The 27,487-nt window shown below is 40.4% G+C and overlaps 1 protein-coding gene across 2 annotated transcripts; it reads right to left on the minus strand.

Moving 5' to 3' along the window:
- Window positions 1-10,456: 10,456 nt before the first annotated feature.
- MATCAP2 (microtubule associated tyrosine carboxypeptidase 2) lies at window positions 10,457-26,156 on the minus strand. 2 transcript variants are annotated; one of them, XM_072153313.1, is made up of 7 exons: window positions 26,017-26,156; window positions 19,031-19,695; window positions 15,784-15,927; window positions 13,842-13,974; window positions 12,733-13,038; window positions 11,788-11,885; window positions 10,457-10,833 (listed from the first exon to the last, which is right to left on the minus strand). In XM_072153313.1, exons 1-7 carry the CDS (start codon window positions 26,039-26,041, stop codon window positions 10,672-10,674), a joined length of 1,533 nt encoding a protein of 510 aa, XP_072009414.1. In that variant the 5' UTR covers window positions 26,042-26,156; the 3' UTR covers window positions 10,457-10,671. The 2 variants fall into 2 exon arrangements, with proteins under 2 accessions (XP_072009414.1, XP_072009415.1); XM_072153314.1 differs by lacking the exon at window positions 19,031-19,695 and having other exon boundaries at window positions 26,017-26,146.
- Window positions 26,157-27,487: the final 1,331 nt, after the last annotated feature.

Raw genomic sequence — 27,487 nt, forward strand, 5'->3', positions numbered from 1 at the left:
AGCTCTTTTATCTGATGCTTGCACACTCCCTTATTCAATTCTATATGATCATGCATAAAATGTCATTGTCATTGGTGCACAAAAGAGGCTCACTCACCAATGACATGCTGCTTGCAAACAAACATCCATGGGACCATTGTGTACGCCCTGTATAACCCCATCATCCTGTGTGCAGGTAGCCTAAATAGTACTCTGGACTGATCCACAATGGCACAATGCCTCACCTCAACCAAATTCTGATGTGGAAATGACAACTACTGTATATTCCGGCGTATAAGACGACCTGGTGTATAAGACGACCCCCCTACTTTCCTGTTTAAAATATAGTGTTTGATATATATTCGCCGTATAAGACTACCCCTTTTCCAACGCGTACAAAACACCGGTAAAAATGTAAAAAAAAACAGATTTGAATTTAACATGGTCCTTTTTTTAATGTAAATTCTTATGACATGCAGGTATATAGCAGGAAAACTGTCGCTCATAAACATAAGGCATACAACAACAACATTACCATCGGTATGCATAAAAACATTGAACACCATCCACCAGTAGCCGATAATAGAAAATTGAGAAGCAGCACTCCGGTATTTCCAGTGAATAAAGAGGTTTTTATTCCACCAACATAGTGCGACGTTTCGCCAATTCGATCAAGGCATCTGTGACGTCATCTTAAAGGCAAAGTGTCAGCCTATGCATCTGCATAGGCTGGCACTGATAATACCCTGCAATACATTAGTATTGCAGAGTATTATCAAGAACAAGCAATCAGATGATTGCTTGTTCATATCCCATGGTGGATCATGTAAAAAATGTACAAAATAATGTTTTTCAATAAAAAAATTACTTTATAAATCACTAAAAATGCCCATAAGCCCCAAAACATATAAAGAGACATATAACACTCAAAAAAGTCTAAATCATAACACAAACCCCACATATATAGTATCACCGCGTCCGTAACAATCCATAGAATAAAACTAAATAACTATTGAACCCATATGATGAACGCCGTAAAAAAAAACGTCAAAAACCTGCCAAGAATTATGATTTTTACCTATTATATCCCACTAAAAATGCAACAAAACATATGTACTCCAGAATGATATTGTTGCAAAGAACAACATGTCCCGCAAAAAACAAGCCATCAACCAGCTCGGTAGCTAAAAACGTAACAATGTTATGCCACTTGGAAGACTGCGATGCAAAAATGATCGATTTTTCCCCACATTAGGGTTTTATTTGGCAAATTTAGTAAAACATAAGAAAAAATATTCATGTCTGGTATCCCCGTAATCGTATCCACCCATAGAATAAAGATAACAGGATTATTAGGCTATACGGTGAACACGAAAAAAAAAAAAGTTAAAAATCCAGTACAGAATTGATGCTTTTCTACTCATGACCTCAAAAAAAGTTCCAAAATTTTCAACAATAGGTGATACCAACCCCAAAATGGTAACACTGGAAAAAGCATCTCGTCCCGCAAAAAAAATGCCGTCACATGGCCCAAATAACGGAAAAGCGAAAATTTTATAGCCTTCAAAAGGGGGCAACCAGAAAACTAAAATCCTGGCAGCTGCAGGGTGCTCCTTCCCTTCTGCGCCTCGCTGTGCCCCCATAACACAAGTAATATCCACATGTGGGGGGTTGCTGCACTCAGGAGAAATTGTAGAACAAATTTTATGGTGAGTTTTCTCTTTTTATCTTTTGGAAATGTGTAAATTTTAGGGCTAAATGAACGTATAACCGACAAAATTTGACCATTCTAAATTTCACCGCCATTTTGATTCAATTACTATTAAGATCTCAAGGGGTTAACAATCTTTGTAAATGCTGTTTATTATAGTTTGAGGGGTGCAGATTTGAAAATGGGTTGGTTATATTGGGGGTTTTGTTGCTAAATATGTAAAATTTGATTTCAAACAGTATTTATCCCCAAAATAGTCAATTCTGAAAATACGGAAAATCGCTATTCGATTTGTAAGCCGCGTGACGTCAAAATATATTATCCAAACATTTCAAAAATTATGAAAATGTAAAATAGACAAATGGGAAATGTTATTCTGCAAGTTATTTAAGTGGTAAATCTATCTGCCTGAAAACGCGGTGATTTTGAATTTCAAAAATGGCAAATTTTTCTAAAAATTCATCATTTTTTTCTTTTTTTTGTAAATAAACGCAAAACTTATCAGCCAAAATTTACCACTAAAATGAAGTACAACATGTGGGGAAAAACAATCTCACAATCGCTTTGATAAGTAACAGTGTTCAAAAGTTATTACCACAGGAAGAGACACTGGTCAAATTTAAAAAAAAAGTTGCGAGCCTTAACCTGCAAACAGGCTGCGTCCTTAAGGGGTTAATATTTATGTTTCTAATTGTAATTGTGCTCCCTATATGCATAACTATGTATATGTGCATGCACAATTATTGAGAAAAGTATTATCTAAATAGTCCTCATCAATTGTTTCCTAAGATTTTGCTGTTGCAATGTTAGTCCAACACTTTCATTTAGCAGGTTGTGCTGCTGCTGCTTTTGATGTATGTTGCTGTGCACTGCTCCTGGCTTTGGTTTGGCTCTATTTTTGTTCTTCCATTCCTTTTTTAACCCCTTAACGACTTGGCCTTTTTTAGTTTTTTCACTTCCATTTTTCACTCCCCACCTTCAAAAATCTATAACTTTTTTATTTTTCCACATAAAGAGCTCTGTTATGGCTTATTTTCTGTGTAACAAATTGCACTTCGTAGTGACGGTATTCAATATTCCATGGCGCGTACTGGGAAGCGGGAAAAAAATTCCAAATGCAGTGAAAATGGTGAAAAAACACATTTGCAACGTTTTCTTGTGGGCTTGGATTTTACAGCTTTCACTGTGTGCCACAAATGACATGTCTACTTTATTCTTTGGGTCGGTACGATTAAGGGGATACCAAATTTGTTTAGGTTTTATAATGTTTTCATACACTTAAAAAAATTAAAACCTCCTGTACAAATTTTTTTTTTTATTTTGCCATCTTCTGGCGGCAATAACTTTTTCATACTTTGGTGTATGGAGCTGTGGGTGGTGTCATTTTTTGTGACTTTTGGTGGCGTTTTCATTGCTATAATTTTTAGTACTGTGCGACCTTTTGATCAGTTTTTATTAATTTTTTTATATTTTCCAAAATGGCAAAAAAATGTCATTTTTGACTTTGGACGCTATTTTCCGTTACGAGGTTAAACGCAGTGAAAAAACGTAATTATATTTTGATAGATCAGACATTTACGGACGCGGCGATACCTAATGTGTTTATGATTTTTACTGTTTATTAATATTAATATCAGTTCTAGGGAAAGGGGGGTGATTTGAATTTTTAGGTTTTTTTATTATAATTTTTTTTTTAAACTTTTTTTTTACTTTTACTATTTTTCAGACTCCCTAGGGTACTTTAACCCTAGGTTGTCTGATCGATCCTACCATATACTGCCATACTGCAATATGGCAGTATATGGGTATTTTACTCCTCATTCATTACAATGTGCTGATAGCACATTGTAATGAATGGGTTAAAACGAGACAGCTTCGGGCCTTCGTGAGACCCGAAGCTGTCATGGCAACGGATCACTGCTCCCCATGCGGCGCCATCTTTTTGGAGCCTCCGGCAGCATTGTCGGCAGCGATCGCCGTGAAAGCACCCGCGATCGGCCCGCGAGCCCTCTCCATGCACCGGGACCCGGCTAGTACGGCGCGCGTCGGGAAGGGGTTAAATATAAAAAGATGACATAAGGGAAGAGGATAAACTTAGCAGAATACGCTGGCATTATGGGTATAAAATGTTGGGTTTTTGGTCTTTCACACTCAGTTATATGAGGTGCTGTTGCTTTATTCTTTGGTTGAAGGAGTCCCAATAGATTTTTTAAAATTATTTATTAGTTTTAAATAAACATAGTATCTTTTCCCCAATTTGCTTGTTCTACCGAGAAATGGGAGGGATATAGGGGAGGGAGGGTATAGAAAGGGAATGTGTTGTCAAGTTTTATTCTCATTGTTATAAACGAAAAATGTGTTGGCGTAACTAATAAAAATGATCTGATTTTAAAAAAAAAGCTTGGAAAAAAACATTTGCTTTCCCAGCCTGGCAAAGCCTAGCTGCTGTTGTAATGTATCTAGCTGGTTATAGAAATTGGGGAAAACTGCATTTCTAAGGAGATTGCAGCCTGATACTTTTTTTAAACCTTTTGTTCTGCGTTATGAATGGACAATTCACTTTTCTTTGCCTTGGATATCAGATCCTTCCAGTATGCTGTTACCTAAAGCTTTTGCGCTTGCACTGTAGCAGTTGGATGTTACGTTACTAGCTTGTATTCAAGCAGTGAGGTTCCCAGACTTCTAAAATAGTCATTTGTAGACATTGCAGTTCCCTGATTTATCACATGTGCCTGTGCCTCCTACAACATACAAGAAACATCTAATCCGTTGCTGCATTTCCATTAGTCCACTAGTTACTGACTTCACCAAATGACGCCAAGTGTGAGACTCCAAATTTATTTTTGTCCCAGATTACTGATTTTATCTCTGTCCCAGTAATAAAATAGATTTTACAGATACCTTGGTAAACCTAATAGTCACACAAACATGTCTTTGTGCAGATCAGTTTTTGCCCAATCATCCCACATGTTCCTATCCTGGAGGTCAGATGTGGAATCGCACAAACACCACAATTCTTGGGACTCGTACTGTCCATGGCCATTATAAAGAAACCCATCTGAAACCCCGCTTAGACCGCAGAAATAAATATCGCCATAGATAAGTCACTGGTCCTGTTAAAGGAAAGGTGGAGATTTTGTCAATATTTACCAAGTAAAAGGGCAAAATATGAATAAGCCATAAATAATAGTGTGGGACCTGTTATAACCCTTAATAGTTAAAGGTTCTTTGTGGGGTGTTATTTCCAAATTATTTACACTTATTGGGGGTTTCAACTTTTCTGGTATCTAGGGGGCACAGGTGCTATTCCATCTGCCCTCCAAAGGGGATTTTTCCATCTGGTGCCTACCAAGTGCACATACAGTACAGAACTTTATAACCAGATATGGGGCACTTCTGTTTTAAGGAGAAATTGTGTTACAAACTGAAGGATACATTTTTTCCTTTTTGTTTGAAAAAAATAGAAATTACTGATTTTTCACTTCCATTTTGTATTAATTATTGTGAAACACATAAAGGGTTAACAAACATCCTAAAAACTGTTTTGTATAGTTTAAACCAGGGGCCAGAAACCTTTTTAGCTGAGAGAGCCACGAACACCACATATTTTAAAATGTAACTCTGTGAGAGCCAGGGGCGGACTGGGAATTTAAAGTGGCCCTGGAAAAAACTGTAAAAGTGGCCCCATTCTGTGGGCGGGGGTCAAAACAAGTAGGCGTGGCCTTGTGATGTGGGTGGAGTTACTAAACTCCGTAAAAACTGTATAGATGGTCTAAATCAACATGTACACCACAGAGAAAGAGACTCGTACTGCCTCCTTTATAGAGGAATAATGCTTCTATTTTAAGAGCACACAACTTAATACTGCCATATATGTACACTAAAAACATGCTACAATACCTTCTCTGATAAACAAGAATGTAATTACCATAGTACTGCCCCCTATGTACAAGAATATAACTACTATAATACTGCCCCCTATGTACAAGAATATAACTACTATAATACTGCCCCCTATGTACAGGAGTATAACTACTATAATACTGCCACCTATGTACAGGAATATAACTACTATAATACTGCCCCCTATGTACAAGAATATAACTACTATAATACTGCCCCCTATGTACAGGGATATAACTACTATAATACTGCCCCCTATGTACAGGAATATAACTACTATAATACTGCCCCCTATGTACAAGAATATAACTACTATAATACTGCCCCCTAAGTACAGGAGTATAACTACTATAATACTGCCCCCTATGTACAGGAATATAACTACTATAATACTGCCCCCTATGTACAAGAATATAACTACTATAATACTGCCCCCTATGTACAGGAATATAACTACTATAATACTGCCTTCTATGTACAGGAATATAACTACTATAATACTATCCCCTATGTACAGGAGTATAACTACTATAATACTGCCCCCTGTGTACAAGAATATAACTACTATAATACTGCTCCCTATGTACAGGGATATAACTACTATAATACTGCCCCTATGTACAGGGATATAACTACTATAATACTGCCCCCTATGTACAGGGATATAACTACTATTATACTGCCCCCTATGTACAGGAATATAACTACTATAATACTGCCTCCTATGTACAAGAATATAACTACTATAATACTGCCTCCTATGTACAAGAATATAACTACTATAATACTGCCCCCTATGTACAGGGATATAACTACTATAATACTAACCCCTATGTACAGGAATATAACTACTATAATACTGCCCCCTAAGTACAGGAATATAACTACTATAATACTGCCCCCTATGTACAAGAATATATCTACTATAATACTGCCCCCTATGTACAAGAATATAACTACTATAATACTGCCCCCTATGTACAAGAATATAACTACTATAATACTGCCCCCTATGTACAGGGATATAACTACTATAATACTGCCCCCTATGTACAAGAATATAACTACTATAACTACTGCCCCATTGTATACAGCTGCCAGCCCCTGCCCCAGTGTATACAGCTGCCAGCCCCAGTGTATACAGCTGCCAGCCCCAGTGTATACAGCTGCCAGCCCCTGCCCCAGTGTATACAGCTGCCAGCCCCTGCCCCAGTGTATACAGCTGCCAGCCCCTGCCCCAGTGTATACAGCTGCCAGCCCCTGCCCCAGTGTATACAGCTGCCAGCCCCTGCCCCAGTGTATACAGCTGCCAGCCCCTGCCCCAGTGTATACAGCTGCCAGCCCCTGCCCCAGTGTATACAGCTGCCAGCCCCTGCCCCAGTGTATACAGCTGCCAGCCCCTGCCCCAGTGTATACAGCTGCCAGCCCCTGCCCCAGTGTATACAGCTGACAGCCCCTGCCCCAGTGTATACAGCTGACAGCCCCTGCCCCAGTGTATATAGCCTGCCAGACCCTGCCCCAGTGTATACAGCTGCCAGCCCCTGCCTCAGTGTATACAGCTGCCAGCCCCTGCCCCAGTGTATACAGCTGCCAGCCCCTGCCCCAGTGTATACAGCTGACATCCCCTGCCCCAGTGTATACAGCCAGTCGGTCACCCCGGTATACAGCAGCCCCCGGGATACAGCAGCCCCCGGGATACAGCAGCCCCCGGGATATAGCCAGCCCAACCCAGTAAATAAAAATAAAAACACATGAAACTCACCTCTCCGACGCCCCGACGCTGCGCCCCTGCTTGATCCAGTCCGGCCGCGGTGACAGCTCCGTACGGGCCGGCGTCGCACAGACCATGACGTCAGACGCTTGCCGACGTCATGGTATGTGCGACGCCGGCCCGTACGGAGCTGTCACCGCGGCCGGACTGGATCAAGCTGGGCCGCAGCGTCGGGGCGTCGGAGAGGTGAGTTTCATGTGTTTTTATTTTTTCACCGGCCCCACCGGCCCCGGACCGGCCCTAAACCAATCGGCCCACCGGGATTTCTCCCGGTGGGTCTTATGGCCAATCCGCCCCTGGTGAGAGCCATACAATATGCACATGCCTCCCAGTAGATAGGTAGCCACGGTACATGCCCCCAATTAAATAGATAGCCCCAGCACATGCCCCCCCCCCAGTACATATGTAGCCACAGCACATGCCCCTAAGTAGATAGGTAGCAACAGTACATGCCCCCAGTATATTGGTAATCACGGCACATGCCACCCAGTAGATAGATAGCACATGATTGCTAGTAAATAGGTAGCCACAGCACATGCCCCCCCGTAGATCGGTAGCCACAGCACATGCCCCCCATTAGATAGGTAGTCATAGCACATTCCCCCAGTAGATAGTTAGCTCCAGCACATGCCCACAGTAGAAAGATTGCCTAGGCACATGCTCCCAGTAGATAGGTAGTCACAGCAAAAATAAAAGGGAATATTCACCTACCTGCCCTCCCTGCAGCGGCTTCTAATCACTCCCGTGCTCTTCTCTATGATCCAGACGCCGCTGCCATTGTTGCTCAGGCAATGGCGTCTGGGTCATAAAGAGGAGTGGATACTGCTCTACTCTAAACAACGGTGCCGTGATGGCACATTGGGCATACAAAGGACACAGGCAGTTGTAACATCCCTGCCTGCATCCAGTGATCATCGCTGTGTGTGTCTTAAACGTACACACTGCCGATCGCTTTTAATCAATGAATTGTCTGAGAGCCAGATGCAGCCATGAAAAGAGGCACATGTGGCTCCCGAGGCATAGGTTGCCTACGCCTGGTTTAAACAATGGGGTGACTGAAGGAGGGTTTTGATATATAAGCCTTAAATCTCATTTTATTGGTCCCTAAAATTTTGGAGACTCTGCAGGTTAGACCGATTCTAACCTGCGAACCTGTCCCATGGTGTCTAACCTTATATGAGAAATATTAGGTTCTTTCTCAAATATAACATCTGATAAACCAATCAGTGAGCTGTCACCATGAGAATCCAATTTAATTTGCAGGTAGCATATTATAGTGCGAGAATAACTGAACAGATTGATGTATACCCAAGTTTAATATTCAAAGTATATATTCATCAGCATAACAGACTATTAATGTAAAAAGCAGTTTACTGGTGAACTATAAGACTATAACAGCCTTGTGTGAATTGTCTTTGCTTGCAGATGTAGTAGTTAAAGGGAACCTGTCAAAGTAAGTTGATACACTAAACAACCTTATTGACTGGTTGTTTAGCGTCCCAAACAGCCCTATATTATTTTGGTCTATATTATTACTTTTGTCCAGAGCTCTTAGCGCCTGTACGGTTGTTCAGTGAAGCTGACATACAGTAGGTACACCCCAGCTTCAGTGTGCGTGTGTCATTCACTCAAGTGTCGCAAAGGCAGCATGAGCACCAGAAATAAGCCTATGCACCTTATTGGACTTATTTCTATAAAAATATAAGCATTTAATTTTTTAATGTCTATGGAACTATAAGAAACAGGGTGATTTTGGACATTAAGGTTGTTTTTTAAGTTCTTGGAGTCAGTAAAGGTAGTTTCCCATTGTGCTTAGCTTCCGTTGCATTTTGTCTCCGCATTCACAAAAAAAAGACTGCAAGGGTGTTTTCGCTCATTTCTTGCTCTCCACCTTCAAAAATCCCAATCTTTTTCATTTTTCCGTGTACAGAGCTGTGCGTAACAAATTTTACTTCTCTGTCACATGATTTATTATTCCGTGCCGTGTACTGGGAAGCTGAAAAAAAAATCCAAATGTGGAAAAATTTGTGGGCTGTTTTTATGACTTTCACCGTGCGCTCCAAATAGCCCCTCTACTTTATTGTTTGGTTTGGTACGATCACAGTGATACCAAATTTATACAGGTTTTATTGTGTTTTAATACATTTTCAAAAATTAACTGGATGTGTACGAAAAAGAATTTTTTTTTTTGCTATCTTCCGACACTAATAGCTTTTTCATACTTTGGCGTAAGGAGCTGTGTTAGGTGTAATTTTTTGCTGACGTTTTAATTACTACCATTTTGAGGTCTGTGTAACATTTTAGTCACTTTTTATTCCATTTTTTATATGATGTAAAATGGTGTAAAAGGCACATTTCAGACATTTGGACGCTATTGGCAATAACCTTTTTATATTTTGATAGATCGGTCATTTTGGGATGCGGCGAAAGCTAATGTGTCTGTGAGTTTTACTGTTTATTACGTTTTATATCAGTTCTAGGGAAAGGGGGATGATTTGAACTTTTAGGCTTTTTCCTTTTTTTTATTATTTTTGAAACTTTTTTTGGTCTGATCGTCACCCTTCCAATACCGGCGGCAAAGCTCCCAGCGGCATTTAAAAGACGCGATCGGTTGCCATGACAGCCTATGGTCTCCGTCAGACCCGAGGCTGTCTGGTTTCTGAAGATTCATTACAATGGCCAGTGGCTCATTACATTCATTACAGATTCATTACAATGAGCCACTGGCCATTGTAATGAATCTTCAGAAACCAGATAGCCTCGAGTCTGACGGAGACCATAGGCTGTCATGGCAACAGATCGCCCACGCATCGGCGTCTTTTAAATGCCGCTGGGAGCTTTGCCGCTGGTATTGGAAGGGTTAATAGCCGCGATCAGTGCAAGCACTGACCACCGCTCTTAGTGGTGGGGGTTTGCTGCAATATGCAACAAACCCCACCTGGGCTCGTGAGCCCTCTTCATACACCCTCTGTGCCATACAGCTACGGTGCAGAGTGTCTAGGGATTAACATTGCATTGTGAGGCATATGTGGAAATCACGGAACCACAAATTTAATTAATAATGTCTTTACACACAGTGAAAAACAGATGAATACAATCTGAATATTTATTTTGACCATAGTACTGACCAATGCAATAAGGCATTTTTGTCAAATTACGAATAAACTTTAAATACAAATATAACAAAAACTGTATCGCAATTAAACAAGTTGTTAAGTTCAGCATTTTATTGTGCATTTTATTCATTTGCCAGCAAATTATTGTATTTGCACCGTGTTAGACTCCATTCTCATCTTTCAGTCTTGATTTAACCAATCAGCATTCTCAGATCTTCATCTGTTAGATCATTCACCTGCATGATTTTCTCCAGATATTCCATATATCTACTCCTGTCCTGTAGGAACTGAGGAACTCTGGCATTGTGGAGCACAGCAAGGTCTTTCAGGCGCTCTATATCTTCATAGGAAACCTTTAAGAGAATTAATGGGAAGGCTATAAGACAAGGGCTTCAGAAGAAAGTCTTTACTGACCCCTTCCTGCTAACGTGAGTGCAAAAAGCCCTTTGTAATTTAATGGGTTGTTGTGTAGATCTATATTTTTGGTACTGCATTTGTGTTTATTGAATTCCATATTGTTTATGTAGTATATTTTGTATGTCAAAATGAAAAGACTCCTAAAAAAAAAACATTTAAAAAGAGAAAGTCATTACCCTGTAAACACTGCTCTACGCTACATTAGCTTAGTACTGATGTACCTTGAAAAAACAACCAGTTTTGACCATTCACAGCAGCAATGAGTCAGGTATTGGCCATGGAGAGCTGTTTGACTGTACCTTTGTGTGTGTTCTTAGTAGCGGCAGTGTAAAAAATGCAATCCCCCTTCACGGATGCCATACAGCTATATGCAGTTTATCCTATTTGTACATACCCAGTGTAGATAGCACCCTAGAAACACAGTTCTGGTGTCATAGTAAAAAGGGGAATATAGTTTGACACCAGTCTTTCTGGGTGCCACGGTTCCAAAGTGCACGCCCCCTTACAGTCTGTCAGCAGGAAGCAGCATAGACAACTTGGAGCAGTGGGAGAGTCTCCTCAAACTGCTGTTCTATAATCTCTGCATTAAAACTGCTACCCAGTCCCTCCCTGCTGCTGTAATATCTAACCAGAAGCCTTCTACTGTCATTATGATAGAGGGGCTGTAATGTGCAGCACAGGAGTGCACCTCTGTGCTGCAAGTCCATCTACAATCCTGTATTATGAATCAATTTTTCACAGTCCTACTGCTACTAACAACACACATTAAGGTATGATTACACAGTTCACAATGGCTGCTATCTAACATTGTCTACGACATGTGCAGGTAGCCTAACATCGGGGCTTGTGAAAAACCCCTTAACAGTAATTATCATGATGATAAAGTTTACCTTTCCCATCGCTGTCAAAAGATGAAAATCTATGGTCTCTCTGTGTCTTAGAATTCGTAAAATCCCATCAAGATATACTTGGTCTTTATTGAAACAACCTGGATAAAAATGACATTACATATTCAAAAAAACAAGCCTGTTCTTTCCAACACTCATTGACCAAAATAAATAACACATTAAAATATCTAATCAATCTTTATGAATGAAGTGTGAATGTAATGATAATTTATGCTAGTTATTACAATAGTAGGACAGCAGAATATGTTTATTAGGGGGACTGTACAATTGTACACTATTACCCTGTTGGGTCACCTCTAGCCTGGATAACAGGTAAGACTGGTAACCACCTAAGCCTGGATGGTGGACAAGGAAACTGCTTATGCTTGTTGGCAGGTTATACCATGTTATCTGTACTAGTGGTGTTCACCGTGTGTTTGCCACATCCAAAGAGCTAAATGAGGACAGACTAAAAGGTGAGCGATTGTGGAAATGACAATCCTGCTTCTTTAAGTGCAGCAATATGTTCCGCCTAAAAGTCTGCCAGCTGCTCATAAAGTACAAGGCATCTCTAGGAGTCAAGAATCTCTCAGTAATGCTGGATTTCTCAGATCAGCCATAGTGCAGAGGACTAGACTCGCTACAGTACATTATAGTGATAGATATATAAATAATACGGATATCAAAAGGGTAATAAATTGCTGTATTATATGCTTTGCATCGGCTCTTGTCATTTTTCTTCAGATCGGTTTCTTCTGGCATTGGGCTGCATTTTATGCCATTCCAATATGGTGGATTCCTGGACAAATCTATATCGGTTATACCCTAAATACATTACATGCTACAGCAGCCACATGAAATATGTACTTGTGGGAAGTGACAAAAGTGGAGCAGTGGAGGATTAAACTAGTGTATGATAAACAACATATATATTATTGTGGTTACTACCTGGTTGGGATGTATCAGTACAGCCCCTCTTTGCTCGCACACAGTAATCCCATCTGGTGTTTGGATCCTTTACAAACCGGCCCACATCTTGGAACAGTTCACTAAAGGACATACGGCTGGCTTGGTAAACAGTATAGTACAGGAGCGCAGCTCTCCACAAGAAGGGGTCTTTGCGAAACAAAACACTGTGAATGCTCGCCAGGCCCTCTTCTGTTGGATTGACTGGTTTAAGTCCATATTTTTTTCGCCCAGTGCTGTTATTCCAAGGTTGTTGATTATTATTCATTCCACGAAAATAATGTGTTCCTATATGTAGATAATGAATAGAATTTTATATTATCGAAACACATTGACAGATCTTCTTATATAACTGTATTGTGAATGCTCAGATCACTGAGCTTAGTGCCAGACACAGGAATAAATCTAACCCTCAGTATCAGAAAATGAATTTAATAGAAATCTACTTTTTATACATTTATGATACCTGAGAATATATGCTACTACTAAACCCTACAGATGGAGCCACATAGGACTACAATAGTATATTGTCAGCTACTAGGACTCAAAATCCATGCATTGTATTTGACAGTAGTGGGCATGTTCAATAGCTGAAGCCTGTGAGCCTTATGTATACATAAAGAAAACTGACCAGGTTTTATCCCACTAAACTACCATCCCCCTTGGGTAGGGTATGAAATGTCCTTTCTGGAATTCCCTCTTTTATGTGAAATCTCCCCCAAAGTCAGGCAAATATGACTCTTCTCATCTCATTTTCACATGAGATAAGTCAAGTCTAGTGGTTGCAGTGGCATTATCATTTCATAAGCCCCTATTTACTGTTCTATAGCAACTAGGAACAATGTTTAACTTTTTGTGTCATATTAAAGATAAGCATGGCATCTTTAATAATAATAATTCCTTTATTTATATAGTGCATATAGATTATGCTAAATCAGTCCCTGTCCCCAATAGGGCTCACAATCTAATCAACCTACCAGAATGTTTTGGAGTGTGGGAGGAAACCGGAGGACCCCCACACAAACACGGAGAGAACAGAGAGGGTGTTGAACTGTAACAGCACAGAATATAAAAACTATGGTATCTTTTACCTATTTCATGTCTAAGCATTCCTTCAAGCCACTGTTCTCTTGCAGTGGAAATGTTGATTGTCAGTGTTGGCCGACCATTCACAACTGTCATGGAAGCCCGAGAAAGTAAATCATCTGTAAGGTGCACTACAATCTGGAAAATATAGGAATATTTTCAGTACTAGTACAAAGTACAGTTGAACACAAAATTCAACATCTAGCAGTTATTCTCTCAACTCAATGCTGACAGCCCACCGACTTTAGATGCAGGGGCCCGAGTCTGCACTGATGGAGTCACTGCAGTCACTCCTGCTAATCATAGGGTTTCCAGCTGTCAGAGAAAGCCAGAGATACTAAGGAGATGACAGAAGCGGTTTATTACTGCTTCTACCTTCTCCTTTCCTCACAATATAGTTCGAATTAGTGTCTGCCTCCACATGGGGTTGTTGTTCGCTGTAACTGGAGCTCTTATAGATATAGGAGAAAAAAAATATTGTGAAAATGTATTTTATGACCTCATGGGGGACATATAAAGTAAAAAAAAAACACACACAAAAAATATAAATAAATATATAAAAATACATATTAACACCTTTGCGGCTGAGGATGAACTATATGGTCCTCGTGCTGCGAAGGGTATATGGAGAGAACATGGCAAAATGAAGAATTTTTTTGTACAGATGGTTTTAATTTTTTTAAATGTATGAAAACATTATAAAACCTATACAAATTTGGTATCCTCGTGATCGTATCAAACCAAAGAATAAAGTAGACATGTGATTTGGGGCGCTCAGTGAAAACTGTAAAATCCAAGCCCACAAGAATATGGCGCAAATGCGGTTTCATCATTTTCTCTGCATTCATATTTTTTTTCCCGCTTCCCAGTACAGGATATGGAATGATAAATACCGTCACTATGAAGTGCAATTTGTTAAGCAGAAAACAAGCCCAAACAGAGCTCTTTACATGGAAAAATAAAAAAGTTGCAGATTTTTGAAGGTGGGGAGTGAAAAATGAAAATGCTAAAACGAAAAAGGGCCACATCCCTAAGGGGTTAATATTCCAAATGCTTACTAAAGTAAGCAGCTCCTTGCGCTACCCCAGTAATAGCAGTGTTAAATCACTAGCTTTATCAGAACCTTCTGATAAAGCTATTGAACACTGCCATAGCCTCAGAACACCGGACCAAGCTTACAGCAGTCCAATGTATTCATGAGGAGGCGGTGACTGCTGCATGAAGCCTGGCAGTCACTGCCGGTCTATGGCATGGGAGGAGTGACCCAGGGAAGAAGCAGAGGAGAGTGGAGCGCCTCTGACCGCCCCCTCATGAATACACCGGACTGCTGTAAACTTGGTCCGGCGTTCTCCGGATATGGCAGGGCAGTGTTTGCTAGCTTTATCAGAAGGTTACCATAAAGCTAGCAGTTTAACACTGCTAATAACTGGGTAGCGCTAGGAGCTGCTTACTTTAGTAGTGACGGGCCCTATTTAACAACAAACCTAAAGCTATTTTGCACGTAACCCAGGGGCTGTCTGTATAGTTTGTTAGGGAATTTTATTAGTTTTTATTCAAAATCTACCATGTAAGCTTCCGCTGCCCTGCTGTGTAAAAACCCGTTGCTATGGAAAAGCCATCTTCACCTGTGCTATACAGAAAGAAGAAAGCTCACTAATACAGTCTATGTATAATGTCTGCACTCTCCCTGCTGCTGCCTACAGGCATATTTATATCTAAATCTTTCTCTGCACAAAGTGAACTATTTATTCTTTGTTTAGTAAGTCCGTCAGCTCTGATTTTGTTTTGACAGCAATGATGTCACTTGCTTTTATCTTTGTCCCAGCATTATGGTATATCAACGACTCTTAATATGCTGGTCCATCAAAACAGAAACCAAGTGAATATGTTCAAAAGTACATTCAACAGTTTGGAACACATTTTAGGGAAAATGCATAAACCACATACCTCACCCAAGCAACCTTCTTTTTCCATGTATTTCCTAACCTGATGCCATATTCTGCTCTTAGGCAGAATGCAACCTCCAGTGGCATGCTCAAATTTCTCATAGTTGCCATACTTCTCAAGTGCTTTCAGCATGATATTAACTGCCTATAAAAGACAAGAAAGTCAGTATGACCCATGTTTATCAAATGTACAGTACAGACCAAAATTTGGTCTCATTCAAAGAGTTTTCTGTATTTTCATGACTATAAAAATTGCAGATTCACACTGAAGGCATCAAAACTATGAGGTAACACATGTGGAATTATATACTTAACAAAAAAGTGGGAAACAACTGAAAATATGCCTTATATTCTAGGTTCTTCAAAGTAATTCTTCAAAGTAATGCCTGGTTCCCACCGTGAAGCATGGCGGAGGAGGTGTGATGGTGTAGGGGAGTGCTTTGCTGGTGACATTGTTGGGGATTTATTCAAAATTGAAGGAATACTGAACCAGCATGATTACCACAGCATCTTGCAGCCTCATGCTATTCCATCCAGTTTGCGTTTAGTTGGACCATCATTTATTTTTCAACAGGACAATGACCCCAAACACACTTCCAGGCTGTGTAAGGGCTATTTGACCAAGAAGGAGAGTGATGGGGTGCTCTGTCAATTGACCTAGCCTTCACAGTCACCAGACCCAAACCCAATTGAGTTGGTTTGTGGTGATCTGGACCGCAGAGTGAAGGCAAAAGGGCCAACAAGTGCTAAGTATCTGTGGGAACTCCTTCAAGACAATTGGAAGACCATTTCTGGTGATTACCTCTTGAAGCTCATTAAGCGAATGCCAAGAGTGTGCAAAGCAGTAATCAAAGCAAAAGGTGGCTACTTTGAAGAACCTAGAATATAAGACAGCAGAAATATATAGTAGCAAAGCAATTCTCCGTAAAAAAAATTGTTTTATTCCACCGTAAGAAAAAAGCTATGTTTTACGCTCTCTATAATTTGTTTTTATTGGTAGCCAGAGTACAAGAAGAAGGACAGGAACGCAGTCCTTATCACATTTCAAATAACAGATCAAACATGAATCACAAATGATGATACATATTGCATAAAATCACTTTAGGTATGACTTTTACATGCTCACATTCCAGTCTCCCCTCCACTCCCGCCATTTTAAGGAACAAAACCATGGGGTAATTCCAGGACTCAGCAGAGTGTCCACAAAGGGCTACCCAGGGCAACACTAACTGTAATAACATAAAGGTAAAGTATGGGAGGATACTCGGCAAATTGTTGGAAGAGGATCCACGGCTGCCAGGTTTTGTTGAACTTGGTAAATGTGCCATGTAGAGAGGAAGTGAGGTCTTCCATGTGCATGATGTTGTTTACTTTGTTGATCCACATGGCTATCGCTGGGGGTGGTCTGTTTCTAAAGTATTGGAATGCAAGATCGGGCCACTATTATTAAGAAACACAGTATAGATCTTTTGTACGTCCGCGTTGAGATGTCACAGTGGTGGAGGATGAGGAGAGGGGGATCCAGTCTCACAGAATCTCCACAGACTGAGGAGATAAGATGTTGCAAGTTCTGCCAAAAAGGGGCAAGAACCCCTGACAGAAGGATACGTCTTCCTCTCCGCATCTCCAGCACTTAGTGGGTACCAGTGGGAAGATAGTGTGTAACTAGGTAGGAAGCCTATACCACCTGGCCATGAGTTTGTAACCCGCCTCCTGGTGTCTTCAGCTTACTGAGGTGCTGTGACATAGTTCAAAAAACGCGTGATTTGTGTTCAGGTGTGAGTGAAATATTCAAATCAGTTTCCCATTGCGTCAAGTATTGTGGGCCAGGGTTGTCAGGAATGGATAGGAGACACAAGTAAGAGGAGTAAAGCGTATGTTGTACAATGCCTTCATATAGAGGGAGAAACGTTACTTTTAAAGAAAATAAAGAAATACTTTTTTAAGGAGTGCTGATTCACTATTATATTTTTCTGGTGAATTTTTGATGTGTCTGGATCAGCCGCTTTTTTTTAGACTTGCACCCATGATTGACCTATACATGTGCTGCTCCTATAAGACATATTTTTAGTTGTTTCACACTTTTTTGTTAAGTATATAATTCCACACGTGTTAATTCATAGTTTTGATGCCTTCAGTGTGAATCTACAATTTTTATAGTCATGAAAATACAGAAAACTCATCTCCAAACTTTTGGTCTGTACTTTAAATATAACAATAAAGCCAATTTTTGAGGTTAGGACCTATATACTTGCTTAATATGTTATTTCAGCTGATAAAGTCCGTAGCCACCTTGGCCAAGCAGATATTACATAATTATACCCTTAATAGAAAGCGATCAAAAAGTCAGATGTACCCTATAATGATACCAATCTGTTACCTTTTCTCGCAATAAACAAGCACTAATAATCCTCTTTTCATTGAGGAATAAAAGAGTTATAGCTCTCAAATTATGGTGACACATAGGCAAATGTAGTTTCCTTAAAAAGGTGTTTTATTTGCTAAAATAGTAAAACACAGGAAAACCTTTACGTGTTTGGTGTCCCCTTAATCATACTAACCTACAAAATAATATTATCATCATTTTTTATACTGTACGGTGTACTGCGTAAAAGTTTTCATTAAAAAACAAGTGGAAAAACCACAGTTTTATTCCATTCCACTGCAGAAAAGAGTAAATAAATTTTAATTATTATGTAGTTTTTACCATCAAATTAACCAATTGGAAAATACAAATCTTACTGCAATAAAGCCCTCATGTGCCCATGTCAGATAAAAAATAAAAAAGTAATGTTAGGAATTTGAGCAGAGACATACTAAAAAAGGGCTGTGTCCTGAAAGCTATTTAAGGCCTTGTCCTTGAGCGGTTAAAGGGAACCTGTCATCAAAAATTGGTCTAATAAACCACTAGCAGTATGTTGTCAACATAAACCCCACCAACCTCCCTGACTTTATTCTGCATAATGCCAACAAGCTGGGTCATGAAAGAAACATGACAAGGAAGCTGTTCAACTGCTTGACAACATACGGGTAGTGGTTTATTAGCACAATTTCTGATGACAGGTTCCCTTTAAACCAATCCATAAGGTGTCCAGACGCAAATTTTCCTTATAGGAGAAACATGGTCATGTGCAAGTCACAGTAGTGACACTGTAACTCTCTGTTTTGTTTTTACATTTTAAAGCAATTATTGGTGGATTTTAAAATTAATGGGCTGCATGTACCTGCTGTACAAAAGGTATCAGTACCTGTTTAAGGAACTTGTCGGAGGCATGACTGTGCCTTGCTAAGACATTTGGCAGTGCAGAATTGGCATATTCAAACTGAGGATTATATATAAAGGCAGACTTAAAAAACTTGATTTTTTCTTTCTCAACATTTAAAGGCTTTATTGCATTTAAAATGCAAACTTTCTTCCCAGAGACTTCTTCCTTTGTCTTTATGACGTTAGACTCCTTTCCACTTGTGATGCTGGAAAAGTAATGTTTTCTTCTGGTCTTTATTTTCGGCCTAAGTGAGAATCCTATGCTGTTTCCTGCCACAGAGATACTTTGTGGATATTTAGCGCTGCTTCCTCTAGCTTTGGAGCTCAGACCTGACATATTCTTTCTGGCATACATCTGGCAACCCCCCATCCGGGGTTTATGGTAGTCTTTGCTGCGCAATGTACCGGGCACTTTGCTTCCTTTCCTACGTTTTTTGGGTTGTGTCACAAATTCTTTTTGAGACTGTTGCTTCTTTTCCTCTTTGCTCTGAAGCAGAACATTATAACTGCTGGTTCCTGTGGTAAATGTATCTTGGAGAACACTTGTGGACAGCTCATGGATGTTTTTTTTATTCTCTGCATTGCACACTTTTTCCACATTTAGGATAGATTTTCGTGACAGTTCCTTTTTCGGCCAATGAAGTGTTTCTACAATGAATAAAATATGCACACATTAACACCTGCTGGTTAATACAGCACTGATAAACTCTTACACCTAAAGGGGAATTTCATTCTTAGGAATCAGGTATGACTTGTGTTTGTCCTGTATAATGCATACATAGGAGAATGTTAAAAAAAAGGTAAAAATGGCTTTAATCACTAAGCTTTCAAAAACTTTGCATAAATCAATAGTACAGGTGGATACAAGCAACTTACTCCTACAATATCTTATGGAAGTAATGTGATTTCTTTCACACTTATCTCTCCTTTACTTCATTTTTGCTAACACCAAGACATAAGCTCAAGTGTGTAAGATGTAAGATGTATATATAAACTTTTTAGATGGAGTCACAATTCTGTTATGATGTAAACCCAGAGATTAGTAGACAGGGGGGGTTGCCTTTCTAGAATCACAGCATAGCTATGTCTCCACTCCAAATTGTAGAGCAAGGAGTCTTTTCCTCTCTGCTATATATATAAAGGAATTTTCCTGGGAATTATTATTCATGGCTTATTCCAAGAGTAGCTCATCAATGTCTGATCTGTGGAGGCTGACACCCAGCCCCTATTTGATCAGTTGTTTGGGCTGGTATGGAATGGAGACTGAAGGAATTGGCTTCACCCTGTTTAGTTGTCACACAATGGAATTGCAGACTTACCTCCCATTTACTCCCAGCCACAACCAGTGTCGGCGTTATTGGCAGCAAACTGGGCCCCCTGCATGTGGACTTTTATGGGTAGAGGATGTTTTGCTTTTTAAATACCCCTTGGTTGAATCCCATGGTATAGATGCTTATCATCTATCTCCTGTCTATATATCTATTATGTATCTCCTGTCTAGTTATTATCTCATATTGCAGATACTTACCTACTACTGTTTGTAAACCACAAAGTGTTATTATTGTGCAGGGCTTAAGGGAGCATCTTACTGAATGTGACTTTTCATATACTGTAATAGTTTTATTTTGGGGCCCAACTTTTAGTGTTGCCCAGGGCCCCACTTTGTCTAAAACTGATGTGTATTAATGACTTCCAGGCACTACAGAGAGCGCAGAAGTAAATGTTTCTAGCTCTGTGCTCTCTGTATACACAAGGCTGAACAGTTGATCTGTGTGAGGTCTGAGCATTACCCCCAACCAGCAGACATAAATGTCCTTTGGTGAAGATAGACCTTCAGGGATAATTCCTGGAATACCCCTTGGGGCGCCTTGATAAGACTGTGCATTTACTTTGCACCTGGAGATAAGATTCATCTGGGTAAGGGTGCAGGAACAGAAGCTGTGCATGAACTTTAGGGGGAGATTTATCACATTTCTGAGGTAAAACTGTTCTAGTTGCCCATGGAAATCAATCAGAGCTCAGCTTTAATTTATAAATAGCTGTGGGAAAATGAAAGCTGAGCTGTGGTTGGTTGCCCTGGGCAACTTGAACACTTCTGCTCTAAGAGACTTATGATAAATCTCTCCTTTAATGCAGGATATTGGCTCTGACATAACTGGGTTCCTGTTATAACGTCAGCAGCTACTAGTGCTAAAACAAACGCAGCAATGTTACATTTATTGTGTTATCCGAAACCTACGATAATGCTAACAAACACCGGGCCGTGCTCAAAGCAGTCCGGTGTACTCATGAGGGGGCGGTCTGAGACGCTGCCTATTCCCTGGAATGCCCTGCTCGCTCCATAGGCCAGCGGTGACTGCCATGCGCCATGCCCCAATGATGCTGTTATTTTTATCATTTACATTTGCAATATTTTCAACTATTTCTTTTGCTGCCTTTAAGAAACAGATCTGTAGCTCACAGTGATGTTAAAGATGAAATCCATATTTATAATATGTGATCAAAAGTCACTATAGAGCCGTAGATATGGACATCTGCAGTGACGGTCCCCCTCAAGCCTCTATAAGTGACTAAATTTAGACAAAATCTCACTCTTCTTAGTTCGTTTGCATATGACTTTGGAGGTAAGCCACTGATTGGCTGATGTGGTCTCGTGCCACCTAACCATAGTAAAGACCTAGAGAGCTGGATTGTCTGGGTAGAATTAAAGGACATCTATCGCCAGGTTCAAGGTTGTAAACCAAGCACACTGACACGCTGGTGTGTGCCCCCTCTGCTAGGATCTGCTCTCCCTTTAGCTTCTAATTTCCTGCTTTTTACAAAAACAGGCTTTAAAATTATGCTAATTAGTCTGAGGGGCTCTGGGCTCCACAGGTGTTTCTCCACAGCCAGCTCCTCAGGCTCATTTGCATAATTTTAAAGCGCTTTTTTTTCTTAAAGGAAACCTACCACTTCATTTTGATTTACCTCTCCGAGGTAGCTTCGGCGCTGCGCGCCGCGATGCGCGCGTGACGCCTCCGGCACTCCGTTTGGAGGCGCGCGCGCGCACGGCCGCGCGCAGCGCCGAAGCTACCTCGGAGAGGTAAATCAAAATGTGTTTAAACCGCAATATAGCGGTTTAAAACACTCGCTAAGATAAGCTCCAGCACCAGCTCACCCTGAGCTGGTGCCTGGTGTTTACATCTCATACCTACCATCAGAAGTGGTAGGTTTCCTTTAAAAACAAGGGCATAAGAAGTTTAAAGCAGAACAGATCCTGTATGAGGGGGGACACACAAGCATGTAAGTGTTCTTGGTTTACAATTCTTGATCCTGGTGGTAGATGTCCCTTAAGGTAAGTTAGGCTTATTTTGTGGACATTTGGGGACTACATTTTGGGGAATACATTTTTTTTACACAAGCAACAAATAATATTTGGATAGGTTCCTGTCACACAATTATAAATATGGAGCTCTCTGCGCAACATCCCTGACTGTATAATTAAGGTATGGAGAGTATAGATGGAAATGATAATCACTGTGCACTCCCAACTATCTGAGGTGGTTCTGGCTCTGGTTGGTTATGTGATGTGGTGCTGGAGCATCATGGGATCGATCAAAAGACATAAAAAAAGAAAAAACCAAGAGAACTGTACAGATTCCAAATATAATTATGAAATCTACCAATGGAGTTACTGTATATGATGACTCTTCCCACAGATATCAGAATTGGGCCATCTCACAAGGACAGCAGCATAAGCACCTCCTATGTTCTGATATAAAGTGAAGGCATTGCTTGTGCAATTTCTGTTTTACCAGTCAGTTACCCTTTCTGCTCCCTAGCACAACAAAACTTAAAGGGGTTTTCCTACCAAAACATGCGCAACTTTCTGCACCACTCATCTTGGGAAACGACCAGGTGTCTGACAGAGGATAGTGTCCTGTGGATAAGGCCTAACGTGTTTGGTGGGAAAACCCCTTTAAGCCATACCCACTTTAAAAAAAAAAAAAAAAACATTACCCCCTTTGGTAAAAACATTGCCCTTTCCATAAAAACATTTTGTTGAACTAATAATAAAATCTTCTAAAATCGGTCTAGCACACTAAGAAAATGTGGGGAAAAGCATGTCCAGTTTTTTACTAAAAATTACCAAAATTCTGTAGCATTTTCCTCTGTTTATGTTTCCCTGTGTGTTTCCATGGAGGAGAGTGATTTATGTGTTTGGCCACTAGGACCTGCCTCCATTTCATTTTATGGATGGAAGAAGTATGTGGAAGAAGTATGTGTTTCTTCCCTGGGAATCACCACACACTGCTGTCAGAGAAGAAAGGTAATATGAAAAACGTTCTATAAAGTACTGAAATGAATCAGAATGCTGACAAAGGCATTTTTTAAATTAGCATAGCATAGGCCAGTGGTGGCAAACCCATGGCGCGGGTGCCAGAGGCGGCACTCAGAGCCCTTTCTGTGGGCATCCGGGCCATCGCCCCAGCACACCAGACAGGACTCAAAGAATCTTCCTGCTGTTCCGAGCAACTTAAAAGATGCTGCTTTCAGTCATATTTTGATACTTACTTCACAACTTGGGACTGTAGGAAGAGGGAGAATGAATAGTCAGGGCTGAATTATCTTTGGAGGACCTCCTGCTGGCCCCTACAGGTCTACAGAGGGACACTGGAAAGAAGCTAAAATTATGCAAATTTTCCATCTTTCTACTGTGTTGCTGTCCTCAGGAGGCTAATATGATTGTAGAAGAACAGGGAGCAGTAAGTTACTGCTTTAATTTTTTGTTGGCACCTCGCGATAACAAAGGGGGGGTTTCTGTGTCTTTTTGGGCACTCGGCCGCTGAAAGGTTTGCCATCACTGGCATAGGCTATTGGTACCTCTCACCAGCTAAAAAGACCATTCCTTGTGACAGGTTTGCTCTAAATGTACTTGCATATAAATAGGCATGTTTATTCTACTGGAACCTTTTCCTACAAGGCCATTTATTTAGCTTACATGTGACCAGGGAGTAGACATTGTCCCTTTAAAATAGTTCATAAAAATGTCAAAATTCCCCCTCTATTATGCAAATTTTGACATATATTGGTGCCATTACTTTGTATGGCACATAACAAACAAGATGGCAAATTAATTTGAAGGCACCTATCATATTACACCGAATTAGATTACACTTTCATGAAAACTAATAGGTGCTGACATATACAAACTTGCTTCAGTGATGTAGTACAATTAATGCATCTTTCATCATCTACTCATTCATTGAAAGGGCTTGGAATAAACCCTAGCTCATCATGTAAATGGAAAGTGCACAATAATATAGTCTCAGCGCAGTAGACCAGAGACATTATACAACAATTTGACTATTCTAGCCCCTAGGAATCCAATAATCTAATATAATCTGAACAGGGGGTTTTACAGAAATGGTAAATTGAGCACAAATAACAGAGATAAGGAATAGAAATATTTCCCCTTCATTCTATGTACAGGCGGTTCCCTACTTAAGAATACCTGACTTACATACGACCCCTAGTTACAAAGGGACCTCTGGATGTTAGTAATTTCCTGTACTTTAGACCTAAGCTACAATAATCAGCTGTAATAGTTATCAAATGTGTCTGCAATGGAGCTTTATTGTTAATCCTGGTTCTTATGACAACCCAACATTTTTTAAATTCAATTGTCACAGAGACCAATAAAAAATTAGTTTGGGGCTACAATTGTAAAATATACAGTTCTGACTTACATAGCCTATAGTACCCCTCACAGAGAGGTGAAAAAGTAAGGCACTGAGATACAGAAATGATCGGACAAAGAAATGACAATCTTTATTTTGAACAATTATGTACATAAAAAATAACAGTTAAAAGGTATAGATAGTCAAAAGACAGGATACAGATGATGGTATACAGTAGCAAGAGGCAGTGATATGGTATCGTGAAGGGCTGGTGTATAAAGGTATCTGGCTTTATATAGTGTAAACCAATATAGGTATAGCGCAAGTGCAAATATAGTAGCCATAAAGCCAATTCTATAGACCAGATCAAAACCATTTACAACTGAATAGAGCCAGTCCTTACCAAATGTTGATGAAGTAAAGGGTCCGACTTCCGGGGATGTATCTCAGTGCCTTACTTTTTCACCTCTCTGAGAGGGTACTATAGGTTTTGTTAATTCATGAGTGTTCAGTAAGGCCTTATTTTGGGTGTGCGACCTGCACAGGACTGATAACTAATTAATCAACACTAGCCTATGGCATAGTTGGTCCTAGTGCTTTTCGGTTTCTAATGTTTGTTTTGCATAGTTCTGACTTACATACAAATTCAACTTAAGAACAAACCAACAGAACCTATCTTGTACGTAACCCAGGGACTGCCTGTATATAATAGTATACTTTCTGTATGCAGGAACTCTACTTGGATTAAAGAGCAAAAGTACTTCTATTGGAAACCCTTCTGCACACTCCATAGGCGTGACCTGTATATAAAGTTGTGCCCTGTCCCTAGTTCTGTCGCATTTTGCTATAGTATTGGACTAGCTGCACAATAGTTCAATTTGGGGTTTGCCCCTTTAAACATGTTTAATATTCATCCATAAATGTAAATAAACAGCCTACCCCTGAAAAGCGGGTGCAGTCCACTAGTAACCTAGTGCACATGCTCACACAGATACATAGCAATCCAGGTCATGTCATTCATAAACCAATCACTGTTATAAGGGAAGGAGAGATCAGTTATCCAACACAAAATGTATGTACACAACAATATTCTAATATACTCATAGACATATGATGTAGTAAGAAAGATGTGTACGAGATAAATGTTCTCTCTGTGAATATAAATGATGATGGAAGAAAACAACGTATGAAAGGCAAAGGCGAGCAGATATAGGCAGGCACGGCGTCAGCTAGTACTGCACTGCGTCAGGCGAGAAACGAAAGGAAATGATGATATAGACAAGTTTACCCCCGCAGCAGCCTTACTCACCAGTGACCACGATAGAATCCAGCATCCTTCCCAGCTAGCTATATCTAGTAGGATATTCTGGTGGCTTTGCTTAGGATGAGGATCATCAGTTTAAGTGTTGACATGGGGCCAGCATTTTGCAATATGCAGACTTGTGGACGATGAGCTGGGTGCAGTGAATGACAATTTCTGGTTTATTTCCAAGGGATATGCAGCTGGAGAGACGCGTTCTATCCTGACATTCAGCTTACTGTCCCTCTCCTGGTGACTACAGCGGCAGCTTCATGCTGGAATGCTTTACAGCTCTACCTTGGTCTCTATGGCAACAGCTGCACTACGTCACAAGGCAAATAAAAAGGAATTCATCCTAGAGCTGAACTTTTACAGGCGACCAACTCCCAGCAATCCTAGACTCAGGTGCCGCTCCATAGCAGAACTGTTATGCACCTAGTGGCCTGCAGAGACACCTGAAAATGCCTTGTCCATGCTAAAAGATTGCAGAGCACATCCGTTGTGGTATTATGTACAGAAAAAACAGGGGTCCGGTATTCCCGTTTGAGATAATTATTGTTCATGTATATAAGCTACTGCCACTTTAAAAATTCAATATTCCAGTGGAATGCAAAGGTAGGTCCTATGTGTGACCATTGATCCTAATGAGGGAAACGGGTCCTTCATGAGTAGAAATGGTCTCAGTAATCATTCCTGTGGACATGTGATCAATGTTCATGATAGATGCTATTGATGGACCTGCATTATGTATCTATCCTGGTTGTATACTGTGAAAGTCTATCCATTTAATCCTGTCACCAGCATCTTCACCAGTAAACTAACTCCACCTTCAGGTAGGGCACTGGGTGTGCGACCAGGAACAGGGGATGGAGTGGGCCAACATCTGCCGGAAGGAATCCGGCAGACTGCAGGTCCAAAAAAGGGGAATAAAATCAATTGTATGCATGTAAGACACACACGCGTCTTGCTCTCTGCACCCACTGTATGATGTCATCGTGGGGTTTGCCAGAGCACAGGAAGTAAGTAAGTACACTGGTGCTGGACACTCTGTTTCTAAGACAAGGCTGCTACTGGATACTTCATTTGTAAGGGGAGGCTGTTTACAGACACTTCATTAGTGAGGGGAGGCTGCTGCTGGACACTTTATTTGTGAATGGAGGCTGCTGCTGGACCTTTCTTTTGTGAGGGGAGGCTGCTGTTTCTAGACACTTCTTTTTTGAGTGGAGGCTGCTGCTGGACATTTCATTTGTAAGGGATGGCAGCTGCCGGACATTTCATTTGTGAGGGGCTGCTGCTGGACAATTCATTTATGAGGGGAGGCTACTGCTGAACATTTCAATTGTGAGGGGAGGCTGCTGGACAGTTCATTATTAGGAAGAGGCTGACGGACATTTCATGATTAAATTTCAAATGCGAGTGGAGGAAATTGGATAAATGAGGGGAGGCAGTTGGACATTTTATGAATGAGAAGGCTGGTATA

The sequence above is a fragment of the Engystomops pustulosus genome, chromosome 5 (genome assembly GCF_040894005.1).
Source record: "Engystomops pustulosus chromosome 5, aEngPut4.maternal, whole genome shotgun sequence".
NCBI classification, from domain to species: Eukaryota; Metazoa; Chordata; class Amphibia; order Anura; family Leptodactylidae; genus Engystomops; species Engystomops pustulosus.

Excerpts from the sequence above, each read along its gene's own strand:
- MATCAP2 (XM_072153313.1), bottom strand. The coding sequence starts at position 26,041 with ATGCTGGATTCTATCGTGGTCACTG. Across the intron at positions 19,696-26,016 it reads GGATTCTATCGTGGTCACTG|AAACACTTCATTGGCCGAAA; the intron begins GTGAGTAAGGCT and ends TATTCATTGTAG. Across the intron at positions 13,975-15,783 it reads AAGAAGGTTGCTTGGGTGAG|ATTGTAGTGCACCTTACAGA; the intron begins GTATGTGGTTTA and ends TATATTTTCCAG.